We start from the raw sequence: 26788 nt of genomic DNA, 5'->3' as shown, positions 1-26788 counted from the left end.
GGATAATTTACGATAATTCGCTATTTTGGTAATGTAGAGAAAATCTTATTTTTCATGTTTGCTATTCTTACCGAGGCTGTAGCTCAGCAACCATTGGTTAAATCTTCAAATTTGGTTAGACCAAATTTAAAGATTTTAATTTTTTCGAAAAAATTTTTTTCATAGATAGCAAACATGGTCAGCATATTTTATTTTACATCTTAAAAAATTATAAAAGAAAATTTCAGCTTTTTTCGAAATTTTTGGTATTTATTAGAATAATTGGCAACACTGCCAAATGAATTTTAACCAGCTTGTGCCATAGCTAAAAAAAATGGCATTGCAATATTTTGTGTGAAAAATGCAATAAAAAAATGGGTGGAATTTTTTTAGACTGTAAAAATTTGTACTGAGAATTTGTAACCTACAAAAGATTTTTGAAAATTGTAATAGCATTTTTGTGTGGACGGTTGCCAAAGTTGTATGGAGACATGTATGGACGAATAAATAATGCAAAAAGACTTTTTTTTTTGATCTCAGCAAAAGTACTCACAAAGTTTCATCCGAACACTAAAAAGCACATTTTACTGAATTCAAATGAATAAAAACTTTTTAACAGAAATTTCAAAACAAACATATGTGACAAACTGATCAAATTTTTGAATAATAATTATTTACAATTTTTAAGTTGCAAATGACAGAAACTGACCATATTTTCATTTTTTTAGCAACTTTTAATAATGTTTAGCTTAACTGTAGTTTTAATTTTTTTAAAATATCAAAATTTATATAAAATTTGAAGATTGGTGAACTGAAGAATTTCATTTTCTAACATTATCTTGATATTTTCTTATATAAAAAAATTAAATATAAATTTTGAAATATTTTTTGTTTCTTGAGGAATTATATTTAATATTAAAAATCCTAAAAACACTGAATTTTGTTAAAAAAAAATTAAACTTGATGAACTAATTATAAGAATAATTCAATGACAAAATCGTGTACGTTTTGCATATTTAAATATTGAATTTGCATAAAATTAGAGGCATGGTTTAGAATTGTCAACTTCATGTTATTTTAGTTGTTTGCAATCTTCCATTCTTTAATTAAATTTTAAATTTATTTGCAACAATTTTATTATAACAAAAAAAACTAAAATTTGAACACTCTAATCATTTTCAACAACTTTAAAAAATTGCAACATTCCCCCTGAACGTTTGTTAACAAAAAAGTTAAATCGCAAAAGAGGATTATTTTTCCCAATTTTCCAAACGGCTCTTAAATTTTCCCTTCCCTAACATTTTCTTACTTTTTTGGCAAGTCTTCTCGCTTTGGCGACACGCAATCCTAAGTCTCACAAAGTGCTTTTTTATCATGCTTCCAGAATTAGTTTTTCTCACCAAGGGTGCACTTTTTAAAAATTGTGTTTTCACCACCCTCAAACACCTTTTTTTCTCAAGTCTCACGAAAGTGCACTCTTTTTTCGCCTTTCACCTGTGTGCTTTGTTCTGGGGAATAACCCTAGCAAGTCAATGAAGTGGGAGATAAAAAGTGCTTAAAATAGAAAGAAAATAATTTTGCATTCTCCACCCGAGCGCACACTCCCAAAAGCTCCCCGAGCTTTCAAACCCTGCAGTGTCCCCTTGCGGCACTTGGCAGAAAACACAACGCAAAAAAAAAAACGAAAAGGAAATCATTAAACTTGCTTTGCATAAAACGATAAATGCATCCACCTTCGCTCTCGAATGTCGAAAGGAGGCAGCTTTGCTTGCTTTGTGTATGCACTTTTTGAGCAAAAGTGCACTGTCGAGAGCACTAAGGCAGCAGCAGCCAGGCAAGATCCAGAAAAAGGATAAGTATCGATAATTGAGCGTTTAGAAATGCATAAATTCCCTGCACTGCACTTTGGGGGGGGAGGACCCCCCCCCCTTCCTTCCACGTTTTGTCTGGGACTAAGGTTTCAGCATATGTTTTGTACTGGTGCATTACCATTATTTTTATTATTGGAATGATCGAGCTTGTGCATCTATGGTAGAGGTGTCACTATTGCTAATATGAAAAAAATGGTTTTAATTGAAAATAAAACTATCAAAAAATTATATTTTAATATAGGAACTATTCTTCACCAAAACTGGAAATGGATTTTATTTATACAAAGAAGCCATTTTTTTTCTTTGGTTCTCCCATACAATTATGGCGGCTGATCATACAAAAATTGTACATAAATATTCGGAAATCGGAATCAATATTTTGCCGATTTATTCCGTGAAATTAATTTTCCCAGGATGCATTTTTTTTTATTTCTGATTTTTTTTAATATGTTTTTGTGGACATGAAACCGCAGCATTTGAGCGATAGAAAAGTATGGGCAAACATTTATAGGAAATTTGCTGGTCTCTTTAAAGACTATATTTTCTGAGATTGGGATGATTTCAACAGTTAAAAATTCACACTATCTTAAAAAAACAAAACAAGGTGGCTCTAACATGAAAACGGAGCACGAAATCAAATTTAGGTAACGTGCTTTTCGATTGCAAATTAGATTCTTCATCTAGAAAAAGAGTAAACAAACAATGTTTTTCAAACATTTACATTTCATAAAAATTGGCAACACTGCCAAATTGTATTTTAAGCAACTTGTGTCATTTTTTTCTAAAATTGTTATTTTGCGCGATTCAATGATGAGGTATTCAAATGGGTATATTTGTTAAGTGTTTCTTTTCCTGAAAAGTTCTAAGCAATTCTTTGCCAAAGACACCAAAGCGATCAGAAAATCCGTTCTCAAGATACAGATTGTATTATACAGTCAAACCTCTTTTTACGCGACCTCCTTTTGCGCGAAATTTTTTTTACGCGGTTTTTTTTACGCGAAGAATTCAAAATAACGCGAACTCAATTTACGCGAAAAATTCAAAATAACGCGGTCCGATTTTAAACTGTCGGAAGTCTTAACCATTATGGTCATATCTTCCTGTTCAACGGGGACCACAATCAGGGTTTTTACCATCAGTAGCTTCGGTATACTCTGCATCATATTGGGATGTTCTGGACAACTAAGAACATCCGGAAGTCACGAATAGAATATCTATCTGTTCAACGGGTGTTTAAACCGGTTAGAGGGTGACGAGCGGGAATTCCCGGGAAAAATTTCCCGGGAAATCCACCATTTTTGGACCTCTCGATTCCCGGGAAATTCGGTCGAGACTCCCGGGAAATTTTAAACTTATAAATATAGAAGCAAAATTATATAAACTAATCAGAAAAATATTTGAAAAATTCATAATTATTTAGAACAGGCCTGCCCAACCTTTTTGGCTCAATTTTCACATTTCTGATCGTAAAAATTACAATTGTTTATTTTTTCATGGATTATTTGATGAAATCGGTTCCCATATGACCAGTTAACATAACTTTTCCAAAAGTTTGAAAAAATATTTTTGCAAGTCGTTTTTATGTAAGTTTTAAGTGAAAATAGGTCAGGCCCGCGGGCCCGGATTGATTTTTGACGTAAAATGTAGATAAAAACGACTTGTATAAATATTTTTTCTAACTTTTGGAAAAGTTATGTTCACTGGTCATCTGGGAACCGATTCCATCAAATAAACCATGCAAAAATAAACAATTGTAACTTTGACGATAAAAAATGTGAAAATTGAGCCAAAAAGGTTGGGCAGGCCTGGTTTAGAACATTGAATGTTCAATGTTCGGTGTTCAAGTTCGAATAAACCAATGCTTCTCTTATCTTCTTATTCAGAAAGTGTAAATTTTAGCTTGTCAAAAAATCCAATAACTATTATTGAAAGAAGCAAAAAAAAATTGGACCCCAAAATTTCCTTAAAAAATATTAAGCAGTATCACCCCAGAAATTAAATCAAATGTTTTAATTTCTAAGAGTGAAAGCTTTTCAAGTTAAATTCAATTTCTTTATCTTCTCTAGAGCATAGCAATCCTCATAACCTAGTTTTTTTTTTTTGAAAACTTGGGTTTTCCTGATAACTAAATATATCTTCAATAAATATTTACAGTTGACCTTAAAAATTAAAAAAATACAGTTTAATTTGTTGTTTTAAGTCGTTGTTTATCATATTGCTAAATTTCCGATACTGAAAAATTATATATATAAGCTATACTAATTTTATTTTTTTAACACACATCTATTAACAAGTTTGTGAAACTTTTTGTTAAATCACTAAGTGCGAATTAAGATTCGTAAATATTTTAAACTACAATTTTAAGTCTTAAAAAGCTCAAATAACGATTTTGTATTTGCAGATTCAGAAAAAAAATCACAAGGTCTCATGAGGCTATTTAAATTAACGTTTCATAGAATTAGTATGAAATAATTGTAACTGAATTCTTTGAAAATAACACTTATTACTTTTCATTTTACATTTTTGGCATTATTGGCATAGTCAGAAAAAACTCCCGGGTCCCGGGAATTCCCGGGAAATGGCCAAATTCAACTCTCGATTCCCGGGAAATTGAAAATCTCGAGAATCGTCACCCTCTAGTACCGGTGTATTCACCATCGATATAGCTTCAGGTAGCTTCAGTGAGCCACGATGGACTCTCTGCGATCTGTTAGAATGTACGAGGTCATCCAGGAACTCCCGGAAGTCATGGCCTCTGCAAAACTTTATTTCCCAACCCTCAAATATTAGAACTTAAGGCAGTGCCAACCGGCCTTTGGAAACTTTCACATACTATACCAAAACTACTTAACCTATTCCAACTTTTTTGATTTGTCCGTACTCCTAGGCCATTACTAGTACTAGCCTTATCACTTAAATTGCCGTTTTCACTTTATATCCGAAGAAAACGTGATTTTTTAAGGGGTGTCCAAATTACCCCCACTGTCCATATTACCCCAAACTCCCCTACTTTGAATAATAAAACATTTTCATTAATTTTCATTAATTTTAAACTAATCTAATCTAATCTAATCTAATCTAATCTAATCTAATCTAATCGAACACAAGCGCAGCCAGTCCGAAGAAAGCATCCTGGAAGAACTTTTGGTTAGATTACGCCCCAAGTCCTTTCTTGTCAATATTAATGATTGCATTACATCCGAGTAACCCCGAACATGAAAATTTCACGAATGTCTCATATTTGAACATTGTAAATCGGACCATTAGTTGCTGAGATATTGACGTTAGAAAATGGTGGGTTTTTTGGCTGAGACTTGGAAAACATCAATTTTCATGTTTTTAAACCTTTGCATGGCAATATCTCAGCAACTGAGGGTCGTATCAACAAAGTTCAAAAAAGCAAAATATCGAGAATTTTCTCAGCCTTTTAAAAAAATTTTTTTTTTAAAGTGGGCAAACATGTGCACTAATTTAAAAAAATGAAAAACTGCGACTATTTTCAAATAAGTCACCTGAAAATGGCTTAAACTGGAAAACGGTGCTCTTTATCAAAAATCACTAAACTACTTTTTGATTGCGAACTTGATTTTACATCGAAAAATGAAGTTGAAAAATTTGTGCGACCAATATTTCGATTTTTTGAAAAAATCAGTATTGATTAAAAAATGCATAACTCGGTCGAAGATTTTTTGCACAACCTGGATATTTCTAAAAAGTTGGCATTTGATGTCCTCTTTTCGCTTCTTAACCCTCAAACGCTTGCCGAGCTACCGTGGCCGTGAGGTTACGGGTTTTGCCTTGTAAGCGGAAGGTGATGGGTTCGATTCCTGTCTGGCTCGGCAAAGTCAGATCCCTTAAAAGAGTAAATCTGCTCACTGGGCAAACTGACCGGTAGGGGATGGGTTTCGACGAGCGGCGTGCTGGGTTTCCAATCCAGAGGTCGTGAGTTCGATTCCCATACCGGGATGATGATGTTTAACACTCAAACGCTCAGGTAGTCATTTTACCCCTATTTTTTTTTTCTTAAGAATCTCATAACTTTTGGTAGAATTGACCAAATTGGATGCTTCCGGTTGCAAAAGATCCAGATTTGTCTATATTTTGAACTGACAGATGGGGGACAAATATGGTCCACTTTTACCGGAGATATTCCGGATTCCGTTGGGGTACCTCGGCCCTCCTATTTGGGGTTTTGGTCAATAGAACAAAAACCATTGCACAAAAAAATGCCGGAAATGATGCAAAACTTCAAGGCATCATTCTAATACATCATCCTGCATAGATACATGGCATGGCCAAGACCTTCGGGCACCGAAACAGGTTCCAACCGGAAACGGTTCACTGAGCTGATGTCGATTGGTGCCCAAATGGAACCGGTTCCGGTGCCCCGTAGGACTTAACCATGTCAATTATTTTTGCTGGATGATGTATTAGAATGATGCCTTGAAGTTTTACATCATTTCCGGCATTGTTCTATGAAATGGTTTTTGTTTTATTGACCAAAACCTTAAATAGGATGGCCGAGGTACCCCAACGGAATCCGGAATATCTCCGGTAAAAGTGGACCATATTTGTCCCCCATCTGTCAGTTCAAAATATAGACAAATCTGGATCTTTTGCAACCGGAAGCATCCAATTTGGTCAATTCTACCAAAAGTTATGAGATTTTTAAGAAAAAAAATAGAGGTCAAATGACTACCCGAGCGTTTGAGTGTTAACCACTTGATACTACCAGTTGCCGTTTATCTTTGAACATCGTCTTCCAAGCATATCAAAAAATAAAAATAATTAAAAATAATGTTTTTTGTGCAAATTTGTAATTTGTTGTTTTATTGGTTACGATAACCTGTTAGTATAAACTATGCATCAGGTCAAATCAAGTTTCAGTGACAAAAAGTTAAATAAAAAATCACCAAATTTTTTTTTACCGTGTATCATTTTTTTCAGTGTAGTCCGTATCCATACCTACAACTTTGCCGAAGACACCAAATCGATCAAAAAATTTATTCAAAAGATACAGATTTTTGAATTTTCATACAACGTTTTTGTATGGACAGCTGCCAAATTTGTATGGAAAATTATATGGACAAACTAATGATGCAAAATGGCTTCTTTGGACATACCGAAGGCACCAAAAAAGTTTCAGTCGGATTAAATATTACAAAAATTAAAATTCTTAAAAAAGTCCGATTTCGTAGAGAATTGCTTATTTGCATATTTAATTAAATAATTAAATAAAATTAAATTAAATTTTTCAAAAACTTCATTAACAAATATATCATAAAATCGTATAGCTGATCGTTTTTAATTAGTTTAAATTTTTTAAACATATTTTATTTGCCTTTTTTTGATGATCGTGCTAAAACGCTTGATGACTTTTGTTGAAATTTCAGAATATGTTTTATTTTTAAAATTAAATGAAAATGACGCGTTTATAATTTATTTCAATCATTTTAAAATCTTCTACATAAGTATTTCGAAATAGAATAACATTATTTCGATACAACTTATTTTTTTCCGAGAAATTATTGGAAATTTCATTTAAAACGTGAATTTGATACAATCACAATAACGGTTGTTTTGCCGAAAAACCAAATAATAGAAAATCTGAACATCAAAAATAAAAATGGCACTATAAACTTGTAAGTGACAAAACTAACAAAACTGATTTTACCGTTCTTTAATTGTTTTAAAATAATAATTTGGTTGGAGGCCTTGAAATAAAAAAAAATCACAATTTGCTTTATTTTATTTGCATAACTCCAACCTTGATTGATCTTTTAAAAATAAATTAAATACAATAAAAAAATGGTACTTTTCACAATATAACAAATACTTTGTCTTTTTTTAATTAAAAATAAGCAAATTGAAAAGGGTTACACGGAGAAAAAAGAGTTCCCAAAATCGTGAACAAGCGTTCATGAAAATGGGAACCACGAACAAAGTGTTCAAATCCCATGGATCGATTTTGAAAAACGTACCATGGCATTTGAACACTTTGTTCGTGGTTCCCATTTTCATGAACGCTTGTTCACGATTTTGGGAACTCTTTTTTCTCCGTGTAATACCTCTGAAGATAAATGTTAAACATGAAAAAATCAGAACTTCATTTCAAATTACAAAATATGCAATTCCTTGAACATCCCTAGTTATTCAAGCTTGATCCCCTGAGACTGCGTTTACTCCAACGAATGTGTGTTTTATGCTTGGTTTGAATCGGTATACCCCTTAACCATCAGACTCATATTGGTGCTGCTGCTGTCATGAGCCATTGGCCATCAGACAGGCAGGCATCGAGTGCAGGTCCGTATGCGTCGGTGCCCGGTAATATTGCAAGTTCATTGAAGATCAATCAGAGCGATATTGGCGATGGCATTTTTTTCTTCTTCTAGTTACTTGTTTCTGTTTTAGCACGATGAATGGTATGCAAATCGGTGAGGGTAAATGGTTGCGTTGTTTTGCGATTCAAACAAAATTGTTTTGAAAATATTGGGGTTGAGGGAATTCTGAAATTTGTAAACTTTGCAAGTGTTATCTCTTTACAATCTGGAAATTCCAAGCAACAAATTACAATAAAAAGGCATCACATCTCTTCTTAGCAAAGTATTCTGCTATCAGCAGACCGGCAGTTCACTTCTCATTCTACAACCATGATTAGAAACCTCGCTCCACTCGCTCTAATCAGCTTGATCAGCTCGATCACCAGCACTTTACTGCCATGCGACAGTTTCTTCTGCTCAACTCACGAACTGGTCATCGAACCAACAGAGCGTGACTACACCCCGGTCGACATCCGCCATCGTAACGGCGTCACGGTGCTCAAATTTGGCCGAGATCCGGAAGCGGGTCGTGAGTATCCTGACCTGCTGCCAGGAACAAAAACTTGTGGTAAATACACGGTGAACAGAATCCGGGCAGGTCAGCAAGCTGCTTTGCGCGAGTTCCCCTGGATGGCCATCATCCGGTACGATAAAATGGTCCATCCAGGTTGCATTGGAACGTTGATCAGCAAGCGTTACGTGCTGACGGCGGCTCAGTGCGCTCGCAGCGATTGGAAGCCGTACCAGGTGCGACTTGGAGAGCATACCGTTGGACGGGATCGGGATTGCAGCTTGAAGGACGCCAAGGACTGTGCTCCACCGGTTCGGGATTACGACATTGAATCGATCGTGGAGCACTGGAATCATAACGCTAGTGTGAACACCAACGATACGGCGCTACTCCGGTTGAAGTCGGACGTTACGTTTGAAGGTGAGTCCCTTAAATCTCGAAATCCACTCTTAATTTATTAAAAATTCCCCATAGATCACATCCAACCAATCTGTCTACCAACAACCACAACCCTCAAGAACATCAAGCTCGAAAAGTACATCATCAGTGGTTGGGGTTGGAACGAGCATTACAGCACCAACACGGTCCTTCAAAAAGCTACGATACCCTTGCAAGACAACTCCAAATGTTGGATATCGGGAGCCGCGTTGGACGAGAGTCATCTTTGCGCCGGGGGCACCACTTCCGGTGGAACTTGTATGGGAGATATCGGGGTGCCGCTGGGAGGTGTTACGAGGATTGAAGGAAGTGGGCCAAGGTTTGTGCAGTTTGGGATTGCCTCGCGGGATATGCAGTCGTGCGGTGTGCCAGGGACGACGATCTACACGAAGGTGGCGTACTTTATGGACTGGATTCGGGCGAATATGGAACCGTAACAACCTCTTAGGGAATAAAATGAGGATTATTTATTTAAAGCTTCTCCTCTCCCATTTAAAATTTCGTCATAAAAATAACTATTTTGTCTAATACCTTATGAAACCACCTTACTGATAATTTTCTTTCTCGAAAAACAATTGCAAATCCTTTCTTTATGTATTTCATTGATTCAAGGCTGACTTTTGCTTAGAATTTGGTTCTTGGTCAATTTACGAGTGATTTTATATGGCTTTTTGTCAGAAAGAAATTAAAAAAATGGTAAAATATATTGATCAACATTTGGATATTTAGAACATTCTCCACCTTAAAAAAAACAAAATTTTGTTTTTAAAACAACTTGATGATATCCTCAAATTATTTTTTGAGCAATAATCTTATGTTTTATTTAGGAACATCAATAGAAAAAGTGTCAAGTAGGTACAGTCGACTCTCTGGCTGTCAATAAAATTTTCAGTCCCTTCAAATAGATTGCTTTGATTTTTACGTTTAATAATTTGATAAATCCCGCTCTCAACGGCCCCTTCAATATCGACAACGAGTGGACATAATAATCTTAAAATATTTTCCAAAATTTAATTGGAAACAAGCTAAATCTTTAAAAGAAAAAACAATTTGCAAGTTTTAGGCTTCTTTTACGATTGCCGGGCGTGTGGTTCACATATAATTTCGATCACATATTAATTCGTTAATTCTATATGATTTCTAGAGTTTTTTTCGGGGCTTATAATAGGTTCTTTAAAAAAAAACACTCTAGATATCAGCAAAAGTTAAAGCATAAACATAAGAAAAAAATAACTTCTCGGCATATTTTTCAAAATTTGTTACCAAAAAGTATCACAAAATCCTAATCAAATTTTAGCATTCTTGGTTTTTTATCCATTGGTTTCTCGTCTCGTTTTTCGATTTGTAGTCCAAATATTAAATTTGTATAAAGCCTAATAGTGACCAAGATAAGGTTCAAAAATAATGTTTTATGAAAAATTTAAAACTTTTGGTGCAAGTTCAATCGTGAAAAAATGCATAAAACAATTTTTGTTTGAGTCCTTTAAGTAAAAATTGTACTGGCATTATCATATCATTTTATTTTTATTTTTCGAAAATATTAACACATTTTTTCGGGTGTTAAACAACATACTTAAAGAAAAAATATTAAAGATTTATATTTTTTAAATATTTTCAAAAACACACACATACTTTAAAAAAAACATGTCTCATGTGTTAGTTGTCCTTTATAATTTTTTCAATTTATTCAAGAATATAATTTTTTCGTATTCTAATGAATCATTTTTTTAATTGAGTATACTTTTGTTAATTTTAAAAATGTTTGACAACATTTTTTTAATTTATAAATTAAAATCCATCATGAAATTTTTAAAGAATTTTACTCCAAAAATGAAAACTATTAAAATGGTAAGAGAAAAATATTAAAAAAATCTTAGCCTTATATATAGTGTTCTTAAAATCATTGTGTTGCAATCATATTTTTCGTGGAATATTTAGATACCTAAAATATTAAAACTACAATAGAAATGATTTTATTATTAAGTTTGTTTAAAAAATATATGTTTCACATTTTCGAATAAAAAAACAATGATGTAAAAAAAGAAGAACTTAATTTTTTGGCTACCTCTATTTTTTATGTATTTTGGACCTTTGGATCTTTTTCTTTGTCTTATTTTTAATTTATTCCAAATCGTAAGGCTATTTCAAATTTTGTTTCATGTATTTATCCAAAAAGAAAAACAAATATTTCTAAAATTAGAAGTTTTGATTTAAAAAGCTTGTAAAATCGAATGTAAATCAGACCAAATACTTTGTTTAATGCTTATTTATGCATTTTAAATCAAATATTTTTTTAAATCTTTTTATTAATTTAGAATTTTGTGATCACAAATCGAAACTTAACATTGATATTTTTCAAATTTTTTAAAGTGGCATAATTGATATGAAGTATAAAAATGACTTGAAATATGAAATTTAGTTTTTTTCAGTTTTTCCCATTCTCTAGACCTCAACTGAAGGACAAAAGCTTTACATAAAATTTGTACCAGCCTAATTGCAACATTACAAACATAAAGCATCCTAATCTCTTAACCCTCTACAACCTAACCCCGCCTTTAGACGGGCTTCGATCTAAAAAATCGCCAAAAATCAATTTTCCAACCGATTTTTGATCTTTAAAAAGCATTGGAAAAAAGAACTCTTAAAATTTTAGAAAATTTCAGGGTTGGAAGTTAAACTTGTTTTATGTGACTTTGCCAATGTTTTTAAAAATGTCATTTTTTTTAGGGGTCAACTTTGGCAGTGTTTTTTATTAACATTTCCTATATTTTAAGTAAAAAGAAGTATGCAGTAATTTTTCTAATGACCCAGACTATGCCGCTATGCCTTTATTTTCAATTTTAATGGTAATGGTGCCATTTTATAGCAAAAAATGTGAAAAACACGCAAAAAAAATTAAAAAGTTACTGTAAAAACATGAAAAAATTAGATAGGCAAAATGTAATGATAGGAGGTGGTACAATAGGCCAAATACTACCAAAAACAAACATAAACTATGCAAGATAAATGCAGATTAAAATACTTAAAAATTAAACAACAAAAACATAAAACAAGAGAAGTAAAGTTTTTGTAGAACCAAAGTTGCTCAAGATGCCCTCCTGAACACGGGAAAAATAAAAATTTTCGAAAAAAAAAATTTGGGCAGTAGTGGGTTAAACTTTTTAAAAACAAAAAAAAAACATTTTCCGGGTTTTGAAAATTGATCCATCAAATTGAAAATTTGGTTAATTTTGCCTATACATTCTACTCTTGACTAACATTATTGATGGTTTAAGCCAAAGTATGCAGAGAAAGGGGCCTAGAATATGAAGCTTTTGTTCAAAATCCGAGCTGAAAATTACTCCAGGAACTATTTTTAAGCCTCTGTACCATACATGAACAAAATTGGTTAACATTAACGCATTGAAACTAACTCATACACAGCAAAAAATCCGATGGTAAAATCACCTTTGTCACCTTTGTCACCTTTGTCAAAAAAGACACTTAATATCACACACTGCATGTACAATTTTTGTAAACACAAAAAAAAAGTTGTAACCAACGGGATTCAAAGCCAGCACCAACAGTAAAGACTGGCGCCTTAGCCCGCTCGGCCATCAGACCGATGAAGAATAGATAGGATGAACGCATATATGAGCTTGAAATTTCGGTCAAGTAGGTTTCCCGTACTGATGGGCTACACATTTTAGGGTGTAATATTGCATAGATTTTCATAAAATATTGCAAAATTTATTTTACACCCAGGCCTTTTATACGCAGCTGGATTATTATTTTTTTTTGCTGTGTACATGTCAGCTTTCTCTCACGTTTAAATGGTTTAATCGTTACCAAAATTGCTCAACATTTTCACAGACTCTTAAAAAACCTAAAAATCAGTATTCTTCTTCTGGAAAATGGAGTCGTTTGGTTTTGCGCTAGGCTTGATTGAATACAGTTTGTTGCGATTTAACTTGTATTTTTTATGAAAACAATAAAAATAAAAATAAACAAACGAAAAAAAAAGACAAGAGACAATGACTTGTGTTTATAGAGTTAGCCTAAAACTATTGGGAAGTAATTTTTTTTCTGCAAATAAAAATGCTGCAAATCAAAGAAGAAAAATCGAAACATGACTTTTTATTTCTTATTGGTTAAAGTTGCTGAGAATATTCTCCTAAGCAAATGAAAAGAAAAAAAAAGAAAAAAAGAAAAACAGAATACAAAAGTTCTATTAAATCGGACAAAGTTATTTAGAAGTCTTCATGTTTAAAAAAAAAAGTTAACCTCTTAAATTTTGATAAAAACAAAACAGTTGTTAACCTTCCCGAACCCACAAACTTCCCGTCATTGTTCCCAGCACACCAAACATCACCCAACAAAAACAAAACACCCTTCAGAGCGGGGAAAACACTCCCGTTGACACCTTGCAAAAACACACTTGAAAAGTGTCACCGTCATCGTCTTGGTTCAACTTTGTCGCCGTCACACCGACCGTCGCGTCTCGTAAATATTTAATATTATTCAAAACAAATCGTTTTTCCACCAAGACGACGACGACGAAGTATCGCAGCTTTTGCACACACACTCTCTCTCTTGAGTGTCACACGAATAATGAGATACGATGCGTTCTGCGGGGGTGGTTGCACTGGTGTCATGACATAATCGTTTGTTTGTTTTTTAACCTTAAGCTTTTGGTGCTTAAAGTTAATGGTTCTTGTTTTTTTTGCTGATGCGACTTGCTGCAAAATTTAAGATGAATTTGAAATTTTCAGAGCTCCCCTTAATTAATCGATTTAATGATTTCATAACAAGCTATCGACTGCATCGCCGTTTCTCGCCCCAAGCAAATGCACCTTAGCTTTACCCTTAACTACCAATGACATCTTTAGCTCTTAAAGGGGGGCTCGGCACCGGCTTTGAATGGACAAATTGAGAAATAACGGCCCGAGTGCGGTCCCATATTCACCTTCATGCAAACATAAAGAGGCAACCCCATTATCATAAAAATGATGCCCTCCCACTTTGAGCTCTCCAGCATAAGTACTGTGTGCGTTTTCAATGCGGGCAATTAATTAGAATCGAAGACATGCGCGCCGGTTTTGCACAAACAAAATCGCTTCAGGACCAATTTAGAAGTACCCTTTGATCCGGGGTGAGCGAAGCCGGCGCGATTTCTGCGCTGGAACTATGCACTTTAACCCTTTAAAGGGTCTTTAGACTTAACAGTTTTTTTTAACGTGTTTTAATTTGAAAAAAAAAATATCTTTTCATTCGAATTTTCAATTTTATTTTTGTAATTTAACATTTTTCAAAATCACATAAACCTTAAAGGGTTAATCCTGCCTAGCCGCGATAGGTCTCACTCGCTTCATAACGCACAAAAGCTCAATGCAATGGTGGTGCAGTGACATTTTGCGCGAAACAATAGCTAATAAATGGACAATTATGGGTAACGCATAGAAGTGCACGTAACACAACTGCATGGGCCTACGGTCCCCGATGGTTTGGTTCCTTTGAAGTGTGCAGTACACTTTAGCAAGGGAACATGTCCAAAGAACAAGGTGCAACACGGCTTGCGATGTGGAAAAGTAGTTTAGATATCGGTTCGAAAGAGGTAAAGAATTGCTGTTACAAAATTTTCTGTTTGATATTTAAAAAAAATACAGGGATTGTTATTTTCAAAATCGCCTAATTTGAAATGAGTTACATTTTTTTGATAAAACAAAAAACTATAATATTAAAACTATTCAAATCAATAAACTTATTTCAAAAAACCAAAACAAAATCTAGGGAACGAAAAGCGCAATCATATTTACGCATATTTTGAATTTTCCGTAAAAAATGTATCTAAAATATTTATTTATTTTTAATCCGAGCGACGTAAAACCGTAAAGATTTGCTTCAGCTCAATTCAGAACACAAACATAATCTTAAAATTGTAAATTCAGGCCTTTTCCTGTCGTTTTTAGCAACACTTTAAAAATTTCCTTATAGTTGAATCTATTTTTTGATAAGAAAATATATTTACAAGCATTTCATACCCCAAAGACATACGATAATCTGGCAACACAGTACGATTAATTAAAGCATAAGAGATATTTTAAAATATCATTATTTCCAAGAGTATAATTTCGACTAACTTTGGCAATTGGTTTGATTCTACTTGTGCCGTTGCAAATATTTCTTGAAGGCAAAAAATTAAAAATAGAAATCACAAGCCATTGAGCTTGTAATAATATTTCAAACGAAAAAAGGGTTTTAAAATACATGATACACGAGCGTTAATGTTTTGCAATCATAATTTTAAAAATATCTACGCATAGACTAATTTTTTTTTAGCTTGAAAAAATACGTTTGCAGAGCTGTACACAGCAAAAAATCCGATGGTAAAATCGCATGCAAAAGCATGCACATCACCTTCGTCAAAATAAACACTTAATATTACACACTGCATGTACAATTTTTGCAAACACAAAAATAAAGTTACAACCGACGGGATTCAAACCCAGCACCAACAGTAAGGACTGGCGCCTTAGCCCACTCGGCCGTCAGACCGATGAAAAACTGTAAGGATAAACGCATATATGAGCTTGACATTTCGGTCAAGTAGGTTTCCCATACTGATGGGCTACATATTTCAGAGTGTAATATTACACAGAATTTCATAAAGTAATGCAACATTTATTTTACACCCAGGCCTTTTACACGCAGCTGGATTGCTACTTTATTTGCTGTGTACAACGGAATTTTACAAAAATTTAAAATAGTTTAAACATGTTAAAAATAATAATAAACACAGCAGAATGTATTTTAAAAGATTTTCAGCTGATTTCACTCAAAATTTCGTTAAAATTTTAATTTTATTATTCTTATCAAAAATATCTCCACTTTAACCAAATTACCTTTTTCCAAATTAAAACAAAAGCTTTGAAAATTTTAAAGTTTCATCAACCATTTATTAAGCAAACAAAGATTTATCATCTGTTCACTAACACTTTTTCGAGCATGGACAAAGAAAATTCCAAGAAACGCTTCCAATTCTTTTTTTGAGATAAATTTATCAATAACTAATAAAACTATTTTGCCACATACTGAAATATAGAAGAAATTTATTGAAAATATTACCCGAAATTACGATTCGTTTTGTTCATAAATTAGTTTTTGAGACAAATTGAGCAATTCTCTACGAAATCAATCGATTTCGTGAATTTTAATGTTTTGTAATATTTTCCATTTGGCTCATTTGGTATTCCCCATACAAGGTTCCATACAATTTTGAATGCTGTCCATACAAAAATGGTACGTAAATTAACAAAAATCTGTAACTTTTGAAGAAATTTGCTGATCCATTTGGATTCTTTGGCGAAGTGGATGAGGACAATTTAGAAATAAATTGGCTCAAAAAAACATTTCCTTGACAATTTGTTTTCATAACATTTTATACAAAAAAAAATCAAATTCAGAAAATCCATATTTTTTAAATGTTTTGATCTGTTTTAGGGGACAAAAAACCGCAACTTTTGAGCCATAAAAAACCATGGTAAACCAACTCAAAATGTTTGTTGACTTCGGTTTTTAATGTAAATTCAAATTCGCAAAATGAACAGATTTTTTGATATAGCGCAACCACTTAAATTTTGATTTGAACTGAAAAAATCCAAGTTTTCCTTTTGTTTTTCAATAGTGTCCATGATTTTTTTTCGTAAATCTGAGAAAATTTCCAATAAAATTGCTTAAGGGACATTGAAGATAGTACTTACGGTTACTAAAATACAGCGAATAAAAAACAAGAAAATTTAAGTTTTTTAAGGTCACTTTCTTATTTACCCTTTTATTTTCTAGTACCAATATCACATTTTTTTAACTGGTGAACCAAAAGCTTCTTTGGTCAGAGGAAAAGCCCCCAAATAGCTTGAGCCAATTACAAAATATATAATTGATCCATTTCTGGTGTTGGGGAAGTATTGCTCCATTGTCAAATTATTTTTAAACCAAATCAACTGTCTGAATTCTATATGGGAACTAAAAACAAAAACAATGATAACCCCACAATAAAAACAAAATTTATAGAAATTAGAAATATTAAGTTCCATTTATTTATCCAAAATTCATTCTATGCCATTTTCTAAGATTACAAGAAATCATAAAAATTCAATGCATCGATTTTTCAAAAACTTGTGTGTGTGTGTGTGTGTGTGTGTGTGTGTGTGTGTGTGTGTGTGTGTGTGTGTGTGTGTGTGTGTGTGTGTGTGTGCAACTAACCAAACGGGACCACGCGGTCGCTTCTTACAAATTGAGTTGTTTCCATGTATTTTTAGATCTTCATTCTATACATACAAATAACTCGCATAGGCATTTGGAAGGTGTTAGCTCTGCCGAGCTTCGGTGACCCATTTCTACGCTGGCTAGCCGAGCGCGAGGTCCCTCAGCTTTTATCGACAAGCCCCGCCCTGAAGAACGTTTGCACCAATCGGGTTCAAACGTTATTTAGAACTTCCGAACCCTTGTCAAATGGACAAGGACCCAGCGCGTATATAGTTTGATAGTAACAGTATTCCTAATTCCAGGCGTCGCTCACCAAACCGTGATGGCCTAGTGGTTAGCATTTTTGCTTACCAATCCAAAGGACGGGGGATCAAACCCCGACTCGGGCGACTTTAATTTTTCGTTCATGTTCAGTGTTTCAAGATTAATATTTCCTATACTTTCTCGTTGGGAGCAGATGGGAATCGAACCCAGGACCATTCGCTTAGAAAGCGAACACCGTAACCAGTCAGCCACGGCCGCTCCTTGCATCGATTTTTTAAAAACTTTATTCTAAAATAACGATGAGATCATTTCTTCCCAAATGTTATTATTTAGAAGTAGACAACAAACAGGTTAAAGTTTAGCTTCAAGGCATCTTATTTCTTTTTTGCTCTACTGTTTATAAATCTATCTTTTCGAGAACGGTTTCTTGTCAATTATGACTTTTGTATTTTTCAACAGGTATTTATTACTTTTTTTACTGGCAGGTTTTTACATTGGACATTAAATACATATTTTTAAGGTTATCTAAAAAAATAATAACGTTATAATGCAATTTGTAATGTTTTAAAAAGGTCCCATGGCATATTCTGGGAAATCCTTACTGACCTAAAATATTTTTTTTGCAATTTCGTCGTGAAACTACTTACTTTTCCTGTCATTCTTGAACGACGAAATAGCCTACTTTTCTGTACCAAAAATAAAAGAATCGAATACCAATACTTTTCAAAATAAATGCTGAAAAGTTCTACTTTTCAGCACTGAAATAAGTGCTGAAAAGTTGAACTTTTCAGCACTTGTTTCGAAAAGTAACACTTTTCAAAATTATTTTGATTTAAACGATTTATTGACAAAATACATGAAAATTTTACTTAAAATTTCACTCAATGGGTGTTTTTCGGAATTGCAAAAAATGTTGTATGGAACTCGTTGCAAAACTTGATTTTTTCAGCACTCGTCGTGTTTATCCAACTCGGTGAACCTCGTTGGATAAATGTACGACTCGTGCTGAAAAAATCCTCTTTTTGCAACTTGTTGCATAAACTACTATTTTTTGAAAAAAGAGCTGAGGTTAATAAATCTGCAAAAAATATTGCCTTCCAAGTAATTAAAAATGAAAATAAGAGTTTCCCGTTATTTTTTTACATAAGGTCAAACTAAATCATATTTTTTTGTTCTTCGTTTAAATGTATGCTAAGTTTTCAAGTAAAATTATAAAAAAATATTTAAATTAACACAAAAAAAAATAAAAATGAATATTTATTGAATTAGGAATTGCGTAATTTGTATGTCTATGTTGATTTATTTGGAATCCGGAGCCATTTCAGGTGCTTCTTGATTTTTTCAATGAATATAAATTGCTCAGCTATATGTAATTCCAAAAACTTTTTTTCTCTATAAATGTAAGGCAATTTATGCGATTTAAAAAAGGATAATCCTCCACCAACTCACACAGCAGTTGCCCCAAAGGGACTTTTATGTAAAATTAGACGCTCGATTTGATGGCGTACTCAGAATTCTGAAAAAACGTATTTTTCATCGAAAAAAAAACACTTAAAAAAGTTTTAGAGGTTTTAAAACATTTTTTATTGTTTTTTTTCTCGATGAAAACTACGTTTTTTTCGGAATTCCGGAATTTCGGAATTAGTTTTACATAAAAGTCCCTTTGACACCAAATTTCTATCTCATCACCGTTTCAGGCTGCAAATTATTGAAAAACACCTCTTTTTTCGCATGCTCAAAAATGAAAGGGGTCGTACCGCCCCTCCGTCACGAGATATCAAAAAACGGACCTCAGATTCGTACTTCTTAGAACAAAGTTTCACGCAAATCGAAGAGGTGTCGGGGCAACTTTTCTCGATTTTGTGTGAGTTGGTAGAGAATTACCCAAATGTGTTTGAAAATTTCCATCATAGATTTCAATGAATTTAAGGCCCGATTAATTGATAATTACACCATGTCGATCATGTTGAACCTTTTTTTGATAAGATTTTTAGGAAGATGTTTCCGATTCTAAGATGGATGTCATTAGATTTAGAGCTGTTTGAATCATTTTATTAAAAATAGGCATAAATAATTTGTAATAAAACTGTGTATTAAAAAAACAAAATTGAAAAAAATACACAACAACGCCTTTGAAAACTAATTAATTCATTCAAACATCCCAGCGCGAATTCATTTTTCAACCCCCATCCAAACACGACTCCCCAAGTCGCCGATCCCAGCTGGAGGTTGCCCCGTGGATCACCACCGTGGCTCACGAAATTCCGCGCAACCTGTCATCGCGCTGGATCCTCAACCCCTCTCAGCGCACGGGTCAGTGGTCCGATCACGATCACGGACCAGCGATGACGGATGGCAATTATTGTTCCTGGCTGTCTGACTAAAGTCGCTCCAGAAGTCGGTTCGCTGGAAAATGTTGTTTGCTGATGTCGGAGCGCTCGTGCTTTTGACGATGATAAATTAATTGAAAATTCATTAAACGTGTCGTGTGTTGAGTTCCATGTATGTTGTTTTTTGCTGCTGCTGCTGAAGTTGCTGAAACACGGCGTGTCTAGCAGTGTCGTATCTAGGGCGGGTTGGGTTAAGGGGATGCTGCGGCAGCAGGTGACAGATCTGTTCGAAATGCCTGTTGAATGGTCGTTGGTTATCAATTAGTCATGGGACGTCGGTGACGACGGTGACGTTGGGTGTAAATGAAGTGAGGTGGACTACTGGCTGGCTGGTTGAATAACTGACTCCGATTGACTAGAGCTGAGGAACTGGGGTTGACATTATGCCGCGAACTCAATTATTTGCCCATTTAACAAGGTGTGGTCGATGGGAAATGGAGCTTGTGGAGATTGACAGATTGATTGGAGAATTCTCACTTCATGATAAAGTGTGGAAAGTAATTATCTTTAAAATTAACTACATACAAGTACCTGAAGATTGTGATGTTATTTGCTTGACATTGTTTAGAATTTTACCTGAAACGAAAGAGAGAAAAAGTAAATTAGTTATGTTTAGTATTGAAAGCTTCTGTCTTCTGACTTTTCCGTGTATACGTCTAGCGCGAATGTTTACAGTCGTCGAAGGTGCTGATTTATTTTGTGCTTTTCGTGTGTTCCGATCAAGTTTTCTACCGTTTTTTCGCGTTGTGCGGTCCCGTCACGCTCGTCGTCAACCCGGAACGTGTTAGTGAGCCGGTTCCAGTGCCCTGGTTCCTGTTTGATACTATTACATTTTGCTCCATCGTGTGCCGCATCAAAACATCGTCGATTAGAGCATCACTACCGGCAGTGTCTAGTGGTCGCGGTTACACAAATTTTGTTGTTGATTTTTTTTGCTATGGCTTCTGCCTGCGACTACTGCGCCAAGCAGGTGAAGGATGATGAGCCGTTCATCAAGTGTATGGGCTTTTGCGAAGGGGTCGTACACATGCGCTGTACCAAGACGGGCAGCCTGAAGATGAACACTTCGTTCCTGAAGATCGTCTACGAATGCACCAACCTGTTTTGGATGTGCGACGAGTGTTCGAAACTGATGAAGATCACTCGCTTCCGCACCGTAATGGAGTCGGTCGGCGATACGGTCAACAACATGCAGGAGGGTCAAGACCTCAAAAACGCCGAGCTGCGGGACCTGATCACCGAAAATGGGAAGCAACTGCTGCTGCTATCCAAGCGCGTCACCAGCTTATCAACAGCTAATCAGTCAGGTACGCCAAAACCTAAGCCAACACCGAAACGTACCCGTGGCTCCGATCCTGTTCCATCAAAGCCTCTGGTGTTTGGGACGAATGCGCTTGCCAACGCAAGCATCACTTGCGTCCCCCCAGAAGAAAAACTGTTCCGGCTGTACGTGACGCGCTTCGCTAACCACACAACGGCCTTGCAAGTGGAGGAACTAGTGAAGAATGCTATCGGTCAGAACGAACTGGTTCAAGTGACTGCGTTGGTTAAAAAAGGCGTTGATCCGCTCAGTTTGCCGTTCATCTCGTTCAAAGTCGGGGTGAATATCGCACACAAGGAGGCCATCTCAAATCCAGCCATCTGGCCAGGGAACTGCGGCTTCAGGGAGTTCGAGGACCTGCAACGCAAGACTTCCTCGCCGCAGAGCAGTGGAGATGGACAACGGGCAAAAAAGCCAATGCTTTCTTTCGCAGTTCTACCGGCCATTGTTACACCGTCGGGTTCAACCCTGGGCAGCCCAAATCCCATCGGCCGCGACAACGAACCGTTCCTGACCCCGCGCTCGGGGAACTCGGAAAGCGATTTGGCAGCAATGGAACACTAGTAACGATCGCCAGCTGCTGTAGGACATCGGGATGCGCGACCCAAAGTACCGAGGAAGCCCCGACTCTCTCCGGCACAGTCGCGCAGTCCGCAGCCAGCGCTCATCTTAGCCATCCCGATCCTGCTATCGGAAGTAGAGTCGGGGTCTTCCGGTCGTCACCGTCAGGCAAGTACGCACACCGTTTGAACCGCTCTCTCCCTGATGCCTTTTCGGCTTTCAGCGTCACTCCTTCAAGCTGCTTGAGCAGTCCCCATCCCGTCGGCGACTCACGATCTGCTGCATCACTGCTGCCATCGGCCTGCTGGACATCGGGATGCACGACCCAAAGTACTGAGGAAGCCCCGATTCTCTCCGACGCAGTCGCGCAGTTCGCAGCCAGCGCTCATCTTAGCCATCCCGATCCTGCTGTCGGAAGTAGAGTCGGGGTCTTCCGGTCGTCACCGTCAGGCAAGTACGCACACCGTTTGAACCGCTCTCTCCCTGATGCCTTTTCGGCTTTCAGCGTCACTCCTTCAAGCTGCTTGAGCAGTCCCCATCCCGTCGGCGACTCACGATCTGCTGCATCACTGCTGCCATCGGCCTGCTGGACATCGGGATGCACGACCCAAAGTACTGAGGAAGCCCCGATTCTCTCCGACGCAGTCGCGCAGTCCGCAGCCAGCGCTCATCTTAGCCATCCCGATCCTGCTGTCGGAAGTAGAGTCGGGGTCTTCCGGTCGTCACCGTCAGGCAAGTACGCACACTGTTTGAACCGCTCTCTCCCTGATGCCTTTTCGGCTTTCAGCGTCACTCCTTCAAGCTGCTTGAGCAGTCCCCATCCCGTCGGCGACTCACGATCTGCTGCATCACTGCTGCCATCGGCCTGCTGGACATCGGGATGCACGACCCAAAGTACTGAGGAAGCCCCGATTCTCTCCGACGCAGTCGCGCAGTCCGCAGCCAGCGCTCATCTTAGCCATCCCGATCCTGCTGTCGGAAGTAGAGTCGGGGTCTTCCGGTCGTCACCGTTAGGCAAGTACTCGCACCATTCGAGCTCTGCCTTCCCTGATGACTGTTCCGTTTCCAGAACTATTCCGGAAAGCTGTTCAATCCTTCACTCGAACGTCTCAGTCCCACCTGCACCTGCCCGTCAAGTTCCCGGTATCGCCGCTAGACGCCAATCGCCGCGACTGCCGTGTAACGATTTACTCAACATATACTACCAGAACGTCGGAGGCATGAACACACGGGCTCTCGAGTACCGTCTCGCGTGCTCCGCTATCTCTTACGACGTAATCGCGGTGACGGAAACCTGGTTAAAGAACAACACGCTATCGAGTCAAGTCTTCGGCAACGGGTACGAGGTCTTCAGATGTGATCGCGAGCAGTCTATCAACAGCCAGAAGAAAGACGGTGGGGGAGTAGCTATCGCAGTCCGGCAGGGACTCAACGCGCGAATCGTTTCATCGGACGAGTGGAAGTGCGTTGAGCAAGTTTGGGTCGCCATCGATCTTGCTGACCATACCGTCTACATCTGCGTTGTGTACATCCCTCCCGACCAAACCAACAACGCAAGCGTATTTGAAATCAACTCGTCTTCGGTTTCAACAGTCTCTTCAATGGCACGTCCCTACGATGAGCTAGTAATTCTCGGCGACTTCAACTTGCCCAGACTGATATGGCGGCCAAGCCGGGATGGTTTCCTGTATGCTGATCCCGAACTCTCAACCCAGACCTTGCACGTAACAGAGTTCCTAGACAACTATAGCAGCGCACTTCTGCAGCAGATCAACCAGTTCCCGAACGAAAACAATGTGCTGTTAGACCTTTGTTTCGTCAGCTGCCCAGATATTGCACCCCCGATAGCCATCGCCCCGGCACCGCTAGTCAAGGATGTCCGGCACCATCCACCGCTGCACCTATCTTTGCCTGTCCATTTAGCCAGCGAATTTACGCCCATTGTTTGTGCAGTCCGCTATGACTATCGCAAATCCGACGTTCCCAGCATGCTAGAACTACTTCGGAGCATTGACTGGGAGAACACACTTGACAAGGACAATCTTGACGATGCTGTGCAGACCTTCACCAATATTATCGGCTATGTCATCGACAGACACGTCCCGAAGAAACCAGTTACGAACGCCCGTGTTCCATGGCAAACCAGCGAACTTAGGAGAGTCAAGGCTGCTAAGAGGTCGGCACTGAAAAAGTACTCAAAACATCGAACGTTACCATTGCACAACTACTACGTGCGACTCAACAGCTGCTACAAAAGGATGAGCAAACAGTGTCATGCCGATCACGAAGTACGTACCCAGAAGAAGCTTAAGTCCAATCCGAAAGGATTCTGGAAGTACATCAATGAGCAGCGGAAGGAAATCGGGTTGCCGTCGTCGATGTTCCTTGGCGACAAGACAGCTTCGAATACGGAGGACATCTGCCAGCTGTTTGCCGCAAAATTTTCGAGCATGTTCACACAAGAAGATCTGTCACAACAACAAATCACCGCTGCTGCCAACAATGTCCTTCCAAACGGGCTGGCCCTGAACCGCATCACAATCGATCGCTCGCAGATTCTGGAAGCCGCAACCAAACTGAAGTCATCCAACACTGCAGGTCCGGACGGAGTTCCATCGATCGTCCTGAAAAAATGTATCGACGGGCTTCTAGATCCTCTCGCACATCTCTTCAGTCTGTCCCTCTCCACCGGCTCCTTCCCAAAACTCTGGAAGCACGCATATATGTTTCCGGTGCACAAGAAAGGGGACAAACGGAACGCAGACAACTATCGCGGGATTTCAGCACTGTGCGCCACTTCGAAACTCTTCGAGCTGGCGGTCATGGATCCGGTGTTTTTCTTCTGCAAGAACCTTATCAGCGACGACCAGCACGGTTTTATGCCTTCGCGGTCAACCACGACGAATCTGCTCACTTTTACGACATTCGTGACCGATAGTTTCACCGCCAAATCGCAGACCGACGCGGTGTATACCGACCTGTCGGCCGCATTTGACAAGCTGAACCATTCTATTGCAATCGCAAAGCTGGAAAGAATGGGAATCGGTGGGGTTCTCCTGCGTTGGTTTCAATCCTATCTAACCGGCCGGAAAATTAGCGTCAAGATCGGTGATTGGCTGTCCGCTGTCTTCGAAGCCTTTTCGGGAATTGCACAAGGCAGTCACTTGGGACCACTTGTATTCCTGCTGTACTACAACGACTGTAACCATTCTATCTCGGTTCCACGCCTGTCGTACGCGGACGACATGAAAATCTACTGCCGGATTGACAATGCATCTGATGCTCAAGTTCTCCAACAACAGCTGATCAACTTCGCGGAATGGTGCAAAATTAACCGAATGGTCGTTAATCCAACCAAATGCTCCGTTATCTCTTTTTCCAGAAAACGTAACCCGATTAAGTTCGAGTACCAGATTTGCGGCACTTCAATTCCTCGTGAGAACTGCGTTAAGGACCTGGGTGTGCTCCTCGACACGGAGCTGACATACAAGCAGCACATCTCCTACATCGTCTCCAAAGCATCGCGGCAACTTGGTTTTGTCTTCCGTACAGCCAAAAACTTTACTGACATCTACTGTTTGAAGGCACTTTATTGTGCGTTGGTCCGTTCCACACTAGAATACTGCTGTTCTGTGTGGAGTCCGTACTACGAGAACAGCGTAGCGCGAATCGAGAGTGTGCAGCGAAGGTTCATCCGATATGCCCTTCGATCTCTACCCTGGCGGGATCCCTTCCGACTGCCCAGCTACGAAAGTCGCTGTGAGCTGATCAACCTGGACACGCTAGCAGTACGACGAAATGTGTGCCGATCACTCCTAGTTGCCGACGTTTTGACCTCGAGAGTGCAGTGTCCGGCCATTCTCCGTGGATTGAACATTTTCGCCCCCATTCGGACTTTTCGGAACTCCCCATTCCTACGTGTCCCTATCCGTCAAACAAATTATGCAATGTACAGTGCACTGACAGGGCTACACCGGGCGTTTAATTTTGTCGCTTCTTTGTTCGATTTTAACTTGTCTCGTGATGTTATCAAAAGGAAATTCTTGTTGTTCTTTAGACGTTAATTTATGTATTAGTTTGTAAGGTAAAACACCATTGGGGCCCGAGCCTGTTGGTGTCCAAATAAATAAATAAATAAATAAATAAATAATTCTTCAGAGATAATGATTCTTATCTCGAAGGCAATGTTTATAATAACGAGTAGCACGTTAATGGAACGATGGTTTCCATAGCATAACAAGCTACATTAAGCTTAGCTCTTCATCCCGCTGGAAAAAAAAAGTTCCGAGGATTAACGACAAGACCCTAAAAACTATCCACTAATGGATGTTCGCCGCCCACGCATAAACCACCGCAATTATCCGGATGCGGCGGAAAATCTCCGCAGTTTGTTTCGATTTCCCACCAAAGCACTAAATCTAATCCAGTCTAATTGAACCACACCAACCAACAAACCCATTAATTTTGTGCGTGTACCATCAAACGGGACAAAAATCGATCAGCCTCATTAATTCAGGCCGTCTGAAAGTTTCGTGGACCAGTAATGATGCATAAAACTGATGGTAGGCAAAAGTTTTTCCCCCAAAAATCACCACACACCCCTTTTGCTTTGTTGTTTCAAGTGGGTGGTGGGAGGTGGATGAAACTGTCACACCAAAATTCGAGTTTTTGTTGTGCTGGGTGGGCGTAACCTTCCGTGTGACTGTAATGAACGAATGCGAAAGGATTTCATTAATTTTAGGCACGATAAGGTGCACAGTTAAAAAAATGTTTTATATTTGTATGATTTAAGCTATGATTTGAAATAGATTTTTTTAGAGAGATTGAAGAGAAAAGAGCAAAGAGTGATGAAACAAAAGTTCCAAGTCCCAAGTCCCAATTTCCAAGTC

At 37.7% G+C, this 26788-nt stretch overlaps 2 protein-coding genes across 4 annotated transcripts in view; one reads left to right on the top strand and one right to left on the bottom strand.

The window, feature by feature from the left end:
- The window catches only part of LOC120419314 (roundabout homolog 2-like), a 459035-nt gene that overhangs the window by 172770 nt on the left and 259477 nt on the right, over nucleotides 1-26788 (bottom strand). The window lies entirely within an intron of this gene.
- LOC120419315 (serine protease grass-like) lies at nucleotides 8441-9602 on the top strand. The gene is made up of 2 exons (XM_039581986.2): nucleotides 8441-9101; nucleotides 9156-9602. Exons 1-2 carry the CDS (start codon nucleotides 8501-8503, stop codon nucleotides 9554-9556), a joined length of 1002 nt encoding a protein of 333 aa, XP_039437920.1. The 5' UTR covers nucleotides 8441-8500; the 3' UTR covers nucleotides 9557-9602.

The sequence above is a fragment of the Culex pipiens genome, chromosome 2 (assembly GCF_016801865.2).
Source record: "Culex pipiens pallens isolate TS chromosome 2, TS_CPP_V2, whole genome shotgun sequence".
NCBI classification, from domain to species: domain Eukaryota; kingdom Metazoa; phylum Arthropoda; class Insecta; order Diptera; family Culicidae; genus Culex; species Culex pipiens.
The sequence above is the reverse complement of the archived record's forward strand: the minus strand, read 5'-3'. Positions and strand labels throughout refer to the sequence as shown.